Source organism: Calonectris borealis, chromosome 9 (genome assembly GCF_964195595.1).
Source record: "Calonectris borealis chromosome 9, bCalBor7.hap1.2, whole genome shotgun sequence".
NCBI lineage: Eukaryota > Metazoa > Chordata > Aves > Procellariiformes > Procellariidae > Calonectris > Calonectris borealis.
This window is the reverse complement of record NC_134320.1, coordinates 25,437,579-25,447,540: the sequence shown is the minus strand read 5'-3', so window position 1 is coordinate 25,447,540 and position 9,962 is coordinate 25,437,579. Positions and strand designations below refer to the sequence as shown.

Genomic DNA, 9,962 nt, shown 5'->3' with positions numbered 1-9,962 from the left:
AACACTCCAAGAACATCCAAATGCCTAGAAACTTCAGCTGGACTTCAGTCAGAAAAATGACTCAAAACAGACAAAAAAAGCATAAAAATAACCTCATTGACTTCAGTAACTTTGATGAAAAACACAGGACAAGCTAGAGAAATGGGATCCTAGTTAAGACCTAAGAGCTGCGTAAGGACGAGATCCCAAGTAATGGCTGAAAGTGTTGCCCTAAGAAAAAACGCAGTGCATTGTAAAAACTAATAGCATGTAGCAAAGGCAGTTTCACTCTGTAGACGGTGTTCATTATACACACCTTCCTTTGTAAGAGCAGGTTTATTTCTCTTCCAGCTTTGCTTGCTTCTTATTTCTTTTTATCTTGCCTTCACTGTACACTCGCTCACAGAGTTGCCTTGCTTTTTGTTCATGATCATGAATTTCTTTTGGGAGCAGGCTCTTCTCATCAAATACAACTTTCAAGGCTACAAAACAGGAGTGAATTCCACACTAAATTCAGTTATACGTTTGGTGAGGTACACTGCGAAAATCGGGCTGCTGGAACAGGAAAAAAAATAAAAGAGGCAGACCTCCAGCACTATACTTCACAGAGAACAACACTGAATTTTCTGCTTCCAGTTCTGCTGACAAGTTTAGCTTTTTGGTAATTTTTCTCCCAGTTAGGGAACCAAGGCTTGTGCAGTCCCGAGGACTGCGCTGTATCCATCTCTCCCGTGCACCCTTTGAGTTCATTGGCCAGGTCTAACAAATCTGATGGAAGAGTGAAGATGTCAGAGAACTTAAATCCTACAAAACAGGAAAACAGATGGACTGGATGGAGGAGAAAAAGCCTTTCCCTTGGAGAGGTACGGCAGGGTAGCTTTGGTGCCAGTAAAAGAGCAGGGGAGGACAGCCCTTCTTTGGAGATGCCCCCGTTCCTGGGAAGTCCTCAGCCGGAGCCAGCACCTTGTTGGGCACTGAAGTCAAACCCAGTCAATCTCAAGGGGGAAATCCCTGGGAATGTGCCTTCACTGGTGCTTTTGTAACTGCTTACTCTATTTTATTTCTTCCCCACTTAAATCACTGTATTAAAATTAGCTGGAGGTCCTGAATCAACCAAAGGGAGAGGCCTCCCTCCCCGTACGTGCTGCCCGTACCAAAACCCTTCCAGTGTCGAGCAGAACTTTGCTTTTTACTTCTTCACAGAGGTTCTATGAAAAAGTAAATCCTCTGCTCGGCTCAGAGAGACTAGACTGACTTTTTTTTTTTTTCTTTTTTTTTTCCTTCTCCAAATCTCCATTCTTTTAATTTATTATAACTTCTATCCTGACATTAAGGACTCAAAAAAAAAAAATCAAATTATCTTCTATTGAAACAAGAGCATTTAAACTGTTCGCTGAACGTCTGCATGACTGAGCAGGTTTACCCTGCAACCATTTATTTACATATACACAGCAGGCTGATCTTCAGGGATTCCTCCAGTCCCAGATTAAGGACAAGATTCTTTCTTCTCGTATGCGTATATCCCTCCCACTAAAGTCAGACTAGTTCATGAATAAGAATTAAATGATATTCAGTGAACTGTTACTATGACACCTGATAGTATCTCATTTGAGCAGTGTAGGCTGGAAGTCTGTACTACTTTCTTTGGGAAAGAGGCCTGAGGAATTAACTTGTTAAGAATTTCATACACTCGTATATTGTTAACAAGATGATGAGCGTTAGCTCATCAGAATATGGATGAGCTGCAGAGATCAAAATTGCTGCAACCATTTAAGCTGAAAGTTCACTTGCATTTAACAAGCTATGAATCCAGTAGGCGCAGACGGAATTTTATTCCCAAGTGATTGTTAACACTGTAGGTAGCATTAAAAAAAAAAACAGAATCAAAGGTACACAATACTCACTGAGCCCTGCTCATTACTGCTGGGGCAGGAAACGATACCCTTTGTGCAGGAAACCAAGAGCAAAAAATTCAAGACAAGTTTTTGTCCAAACTGTGCAATCTTACCTTACAGCTATAATTACAGGTACTTAGCTCTTGGGAAAGCTACAGGAGTTTATCTATTGATTTCCGTAAGCTTAGGATGAAACTTGCAGTGAGTTAAAGGATTAGAATTTTAAAGATGTAAGGTGCATTTCTGGCTTCAGTTAATTAAAGGATACATTAAGCTCCAAAAAAAAAAAAAAGCTAATTAATACATTACCGGGGTTTAATACTTAATTGGTATTTCAGATACAAGAAAGCAATTTAAACACACACTTACATGTGAACAGTTTTGACTAGGAATTGTTAAAGTTAGCTGCAAGAAGAATCTCATACCAATTTACTGATACCCTGATCCAAAAGGCAGTAGAGCGCTGCTCTTGGGTTTAATGAGGGATGGTTCAAAGCCTCAAACAACAAATCCGTTCACAGTGCCTATGTCTACAGCACAGCCAATGCAGGAAAAATTCTTAATAATCAGTGTGCTTGAGGTATAACTGTGTCCACAATACATTAAAAATACTCAGTGGCACAAATTGGACCGACATGACAGAGATTTGTTTTAACAATCCAGCTGTTCCCTCTGTACAGTGGTCACTGAGAAGCCAAGTCCACTTAGAAATAAAATACAGTTTTACTAACAGCTTGTGCTTATGTAGTTTGATAATGGTGATATTCACACATAGCAATTACACTTCATTCAAGTTTTCCTTTTAAAATTGCACTGCCCACGCTATTTTTATGGCATTATCTCTGATTTATCTCTCATTTTGAGCAACTCACAAGGATGCGGGAAGTGCAAGACTTATTCTTTTGCTTGACGAGAATGAGCTTTGGATATTTAAGCTAAAATAGTGGGAAAGTTCTGAAATGCTGGAATCGTCTATATTAAAAGCACAGTATTTTAGACCTTGCCTTTCACAGGAAAAGCAGAGAGAGGTGGGGAGAGACAGGGAGTGAGAGAGACAACGCTAATGAAATCCTTACTGAGAAATAACATCCCTTGGTCAGATGAAAACAGGCACCTGATTAAAAAACCTGAAGCTCATATGACAATTAATTCAGCTTCCAAGTATTTAATTCAGATTGCACATTTGGCCTTGCTGAGTCAGCTGCAAAGTGTCGAACACAATTCGGTTCTTCCACCTCATTTCTTTCCCCGAGCTTAGCTATTGACCTTTGCTATCCATCTCACCGAAAGCTGATGGTGTCTCACAGAAGAGCACCAAATGCTGACCTTCGAATAGCTGATATTTGTATCTACAAACCACGATCAATTGAATGCTATAGCGTGCGTGGTTATAAGTGTCACGTATCCTTCATCCCATAGTCAGATTGTTAGCTATTATGTTTTGAGAGGAGGTTTCTAAAGAATGGGGAGAAACTGCAAAGCCAATTGCAAAGCCATCAGAAAGGCTCATCAAGGATGCAAAGACACTAATGAATGCACAAGTCAACTTCTTTAATGAATCAAATTAAGCAGTTACACGAACTTTGCCAAGAGCCAGCTTGACTTGAACAGTGAAAGGTGTCTCTGGACCAAGTCGACACCCAGATAGCCAATATACCTGTTTTAAGGAGGCCGATACTGCTGACATTTTATTGGGACTTTGCTTGTTTAGTAGGAACACCTAAAGCAGAATGTTGTGTCTGAAGGTGCTTGGTAAAGACAGAGTACAGAAGCAATTGGGTTTTTCCAGCCTCCTTTTTAAGTCAACTGTGTTGACTTTCAAAACATTTCCAACTTTGTTCCATTTCATCAAAAATTTATTTTAATGACCAATTAAGCCATCACCAGGCACTTACACATTCAGCGTTGGTCAGGGAAATGAGGAGTTCTCTGATGCTGCTGGGTTTTGACTGTAACTACACCAAGGAGAAAATTATTTCTCAAGTTAGCTGAAGCAGCCTCTTGCCCAGCTTTCATTCTCCCATCTTCAGTCGTTTGACAGTTGAATGAAGCTTATGTTTTCCAAATGGACTGCGGGAAGTCTCTCATCTTATTAAACATCATACCTGGGCAGAAATCATCTGGCACAATATCCAAATATTATTTCCTTCTCATACTCTTGGATGTATTTTTTTAAAATCTGTTCACAAATTAAAATCCTTTTTCTTCGGTCAAACAAATTCAGAAGTCAGTATTTCAGACTCATTTTTTCAATTAACCTGTAAAGCCTGATCCAGTGCCTGATGAAAGAAGTTCTGATTTTTCCAGTCAAATTCAGTGGGTTATGGAACATGCCCTTACAAAGTAAGAAGTTGTTGAGATAGGATTATATGTCTTACTACTTACTTGAAGCCTCAAATCAGCTGCTAAGCAATAAATCTTGGAGTTTTCTATTACCTTCATCTCATTTTAGCACAGATGGTAAAAGCTAGTGACCTTTATTTTTTGCCTTTCTGTGCTGAGAGCTGGAATAATGAGAAAATAATGAAGGTCTACTTATTTTCCAACAGGCTAGGAAGACTCAGATTTTCAGAGCTCCACTCCTCTGTCTTTTCCCTGAAGTATTTCTCAGGCAGAAGAACAAAGTCAGACTCATTCGTGCCATCAATCTCCTTAAGGGCTCCAATATTCAATGACTTAGCACACCTTAAAAATCCAGGTTTACTGAAAAACCAAATGCTTCTATGATAAGTTAACTTTTCCCATCTAATCTTCATAGTATTACTCTACCAGGCAGACAATATAGTTACAGGCAAAAAATGTTCAGGACCTCTAAACAGATGTGTAGGATAAAAACATGATTATTTTTTGCTCTTTAAGACACAGTTAATTCTTTGCTATCTTTTAGGGGGAAAAAAGTTATCTTTCTTTCCTAAAACCAGCTTCCACTTCAGTTAGAAAGCCAAAACTCTGCCTGCTCTAGATGGGATCCTTCCTAAATGAGATGAACGCAGCTGGTACAGTAAGTGCTGAGAAATTGGGCCAGCCTCTTGAGGATAACTAATAGTGCTAATTACTGCTTCATTTTGTGAAAACAAGTCTGTACCGAGAAAAATTCAGGTGCTACGTTTCATTTGTTGCTGAAATATTAAGATGTCATTGGAAACAGTGGTACTAGGAGAGCCAGTTGGGCCCACATCAAAAGCAAAAATGTCTGTGGCACAGTAATAAATCTGTACCTGGCTGCAAGGCGCATCGCTCACGGGCTCCCCAAACACAGCAAACTGAATGCAAGCATCTCCCTCAAGGTCGGGCTCACAGGAGGAATCTGTACCTATTGATCTGGGGAGCAGCTATCCACCGTCTGCTTGCCAATGGCGACATCGAGATGTTGCACACGCTGTGAGCTTCAGTCTTTTTCTTAGCTGTAGAACTGAGATTCATCCCTGTTCGAAAAGCATTTGGGGGGAGGAGGGGGATATTTTTTAGATACGTACATTTTATATATTTATTTTAAGATATTTATATAGTTATATATGTATATACATATGACATGAAGCAGACCTTTAGGGAAGAACACAGAAGAAAAGTTTTATTGCCTGCCAGCTAAGTAGTAAGCTTTAAGCAGCCACAAGAACACTTTAGTGCTCTGCTTTTAGATAGATACCTTTTATAACATGGCTGAAGAAAGAGGTTTGAAACTATAGCTGTCCTTCAGTAGGAAGGTTCTTATTCTTTTGTTTTATCCATTCTGAAAAGACAAATTAAAAACCAAGCCCAGAATATTCTTAGAATGTGCTTATACATACATGTAACTAGGGAAATTATGTCAAAATAGCAGTTTACCACTTCACTGCTTCATGTTGGTTTGGCATTTGAAAGTTTCTTTCGTCTGCGAATTTTTCCCAGAAAAATGAAACACTTTTTGTGTATAAACAGAAAGTATAAACAGAAAATCCAGAGAGTAGCATGTACTCTCTCCTTACCCTGAGATGGACCCCCCTTTCAGAAATGGCTGCTGTTTCCACAATAGGATGAAGGGATGGGACATACAAATGTGTTTGCAATTCTATGCACTTCTGTTTCAGCGAGCATAAGCAACAGAACTAGTTCTAGTAATTTATGGTCAGATCAAAAGCCCTTTAAGTCCAAGAGGAGGTTTCTTCACAATTTTGGAGGGCTTCAGATCAGGTAGATAGCGATTTGCAAATCACATGTGAAACAACCCCCTCGTCGTGCAAATACAAGCTAGACGTTCGGCAAGTGAGCCAGAAATTCACTGGCTCACTTGCTGAAGTGAGCTCCTAATCATCTTTTTTAATGAAGTTTGAATTCTGTAAAAATTAACTGATCTAGAGGTTTATACATTACCATAAACGTCTCCAAAAAAGAACATAGTCTCAGAAATGCCTCACATCACTGCAGAATTGGAAACTAGGACATGTTGGTATGATCCCAAAGCAATTTTTACTAAAAGCACTATTTCTGGGAATCTGGCTCTAACAAGAGAGAGAATCCCTCATAAGGCCACTTTCTAGTAACATATCTACGAGAACACCCAAAAGCCAGTTTCTTTTTCATGCGCTTGTAAAAACGTACCAAAAGTGGAACAACTTGATCTATTTATCTTCAGGCACTCAGACAAACCCCCCCTGCCATCCCCTCCCTAAAGAGGTCTCCCGAGGCACCCGTTGGGCTGGGAGGTGGAGGAGGGGGCTGGCACCTCCCCCTGTTCGTTACACGGTTGGGAAGAGGCAAAAAATGGCAATGCCTGGGAAGAATGGAGACCTCACAAAATGGCACTTATTTAGCAGTTTGCTGTTTTCCTGTCGGAATATTAAAAGCGATGGTGTTGGGCCCAGTTCAGGTCTGATTTCTAACTGCTTCACAGAGTGAAATCTAGGGGGAGTGCTCTGAAATTAGAGTCTAGATTTAAAGTATATTAAAAATGTTTTTCACTCAGTGTTCTTTTTATCTGCTGTTCAGTCTTTAACAAATACTTTATCCCATATAGAAATAACCTCACATATAACAAAATTACCTTCAATTTTAATTCATTTTGATGATTCAGATGGTATTGTTAAGATTAAATTTGTGAATGCTATCTAAAAAGTATTTTCATCCTGTAAACGTTTCAAGATTTTATGTTCAGAAAATTTAATGCAAGGACGTATTTTAGTACAATTGCATTTTACTCTGCTTGTATTTTGTATAGTCCGTGCTACAGAAGGCTATTGAAAAATGAAATGCTTAAAAGCATACCAAAGCGATAAAGATTAATACATATTGTCAGCAGGACTAAATATTATCTTTCGTAATAGCATCTAACAAACCACCCATCATTTTTGAGAAAATAGAGTCTATAAATGTAATCATAAAGCCATGTACACTATATAAGCAAACAGGCATGACACTACACCATCCCCTTACATTTCAAGGAGACACTTTCTAGCACATGGACAAGATGCACTCAGCACCTGACATCTAGGCGATGCCGGAAAATTCCATTTGCTCTTTGCACGTCGCATGAATCCATGTTCCTAACCGGAGGATGGGGAAAGCAAAGCATGAACAACTTGATAAAGCACATGAATTTACTTAAAATATAATTTCTGTTACGTTAACAGAATTGGAGACAATTTCAATGTTTTGTTTTCACATAAAATCTTGAAGTCTTCCAATATTTTCAAAAAAATTGGGTCTGAAGCATCCTGTATTTTTTAGCTTTTTATCCAATTTTGACATAATAGGTCAAAGCGTACCACTGCATAAACCCTACTTACAAGTAAAATTACTGTTTATCCTCCATAACAAAATTAGGAGATTCCTCTTCAAGAAAAGGAGTTGCTTTTCTTTGTGTCTTCATCCTCATCAGCCTTTTTTCTTGTGCTTCTTTTTGGCAGCACCCTTCCTGTGAAAGGCAAGATTTTCAATTTGCTGATTTTCTTCCTAAAAGTACGGAGCAAAGAGTTGCTTGAAACTTGAATGATTTCTTGTAGTCTTCAAATAAAATAGGCAGACTCTCCTATGTATAAATATATCATTTGTCATCCTTTTCCCGAAAGAAAAAAAAAAAAAAAGAGAGAGAGAAAGCAAGCACATCTCTCCCTTGAGACATCCGTATTTATTTCTACCATGGCAGTTCTTGGAAGTGCTGTTTTTAAAAGTCAGAATAACTACCGTACCACAGCTACTTTTTATTTGTATTTCATCTGTCTACCCAAGTACTGTCTAAAGAGGGAAAAGTTGTTCCTAAGACATTCCAGCCTCCACAGGAAGAGCTAATGGAGCTGAACGGGAGTGGGCTGGGAACCTTCTGACGGGGACGCAGCAGCGTCCTGGTCGGAACAGAAAACACCCAGGTATCTGAATCCAGACGGGAGGAGTCTGAAAGCTTCCCGAGGACCATTGCTCACTGCCTGTGGTCCTGGCCCTGGAGGATCGATAAGGAGAAGTCTCCTTCTGCTAGTCCCTTCTTGTGGTGGGTGGGAGGGGAAATAGTTTTTCTTTAGCTGCCTGGTTGCACGGGAGAGTCAGTGAAAAGGCTCCCGCGGACTTCCCTCAATAGCCTAGACCTGACGCTTGAAGCTTTGCTCCATTTTTCCCTTTGCTAAAAACAAAACAAACAACAACAAAAAAAGCCACAAGTAAAACCCAATCCCTTTGCGCTTGTCCTATCGAATTAGAGAACAAAAAGATACAGTGGACTGATTTCCTTCCACTCTACCTATAGATGCCATACTTTCGCCTGCCTGACCTATTAGGAGATGCTGACTCACTCATCAGAAGCCACGATCATGGATCCAGCTCCAGCAGGAGCATCACACCCTGCCATCAGCTGCCTCCCCAGCGGATTGCAAAGCTTCCACGGGAAACACGGCTTGTTCCACGCTCCTCCTAAAACACACGTGTGGCCAAATAGGCAGGCTGAGCAATTCTGCATTGAAGCAGCCTCTGCTGTGCACGAACTCATCGTTCCAGTCACTTTTTAAATATTGAATGGGACAAATCTGCAAATAAATTTCATCCACATGAAATACATATTGCAAGTTGGTTGCTAGAAGCATTCATTTCCCTGAGCAATGCGAAATGCAAAAGAGTTACGGCACAAAAAATGCTCTTTCAGAAATTTAACCTTTATTTTCTATTCATGAATACTGTGATCCAGAGTAAATCTCTGTGTAAACAGTTTTCTTTATAGGAGTGAAAGTAACTGGTGAAACTGCATATAGATGCAGGAGAAAAAAAAAAAATCAATAGCCCTATGAACAGATTTCTTCAAACATAGTAAATAAATCCGCAGCTTTTCAAATCGTTTTGTAGACGTGATGCAGCTTCAAAGAATGACCAGTAAAAAACAACTGAGAATATATTTTACATTCTCAGGATAGAAACAGCTGAAGATACCACTACAAAACCAAAACGTGCTGTGACGTATGTCCTATGCAACCTCGCTGACTTTAGAGCAATTTCATGGGCTATAAATCTGTACATATTATGATTCTACGTTTGTTGCCAGGCTGGATTTAGACTATTTAAATTCCCTGTCAGTATCAGTTATGATCAAACCATTTCGCATAAAAAGTGAAATGGATCCATAACAAGACTTAATGCTTTGTTGTTTGAAAAACTATTCCAACATGCTATTAAAAACTCCAAGGTCTCTGAACTGTTTTTTTTAGTAAGAGAAAATTAAAGACTGTTACATACTTAATAAATCAGGGCCATTAATAACCCCCCTTTTCCCTAAAACTCATTTTATTCGTTATAGACAAATTGAGCCAAGCCAGTGTACAGAAAATACTTTAAAACACTTGTCAATGTGTCTAGGAAGAAAAGCCTCATAATAGCTTGCTGAAATCGGTGTGTCATTAAAATCGCCTGCAGACATTGTGTGCCTTCTAGGAGTCCTTCTTTAAGCACAACCACATTGCTGTTCTAGTCACTGCGTATCTACAAGAGAGATTCCCAGCTTTTATCAAGGAGCTTGTGTTTGTAAATAAGCATTACAAAAACTCACAGCTAATTTTCCCATTTTTGTACTTAACTGCTTTATGAATCCCAATCTCCTTTGAAGAGAATTTGCACATTCGTACAATTTTATTATGA

At 39.3% G+C, this 9,962-nt stretch overlaps 1 protein-coding gene across 1 annotated transcript in view; it reads right to left on the bottom strand.

The window, feature by feature from the left end:
• Window positions 1–315: 315 nt before the first annotated feature.
• WDR49 (WD repeat domain 49) overlaps window positions 316–9,962 on the bottom strand; it is a 30,331-nt gene continuing 20,684 nt past the window's right edge. The window contains 3 exon segments of the mRNA XM_075157706.1: window positions 316–461; window positions 4,435–4,559; window positions 8,633–8,750. Coding sequence (XP_075013807.1) covers window positions 316–461; window positions 4,435–4,559; window positions 8,633–8,750 — 389 coding nt within the window.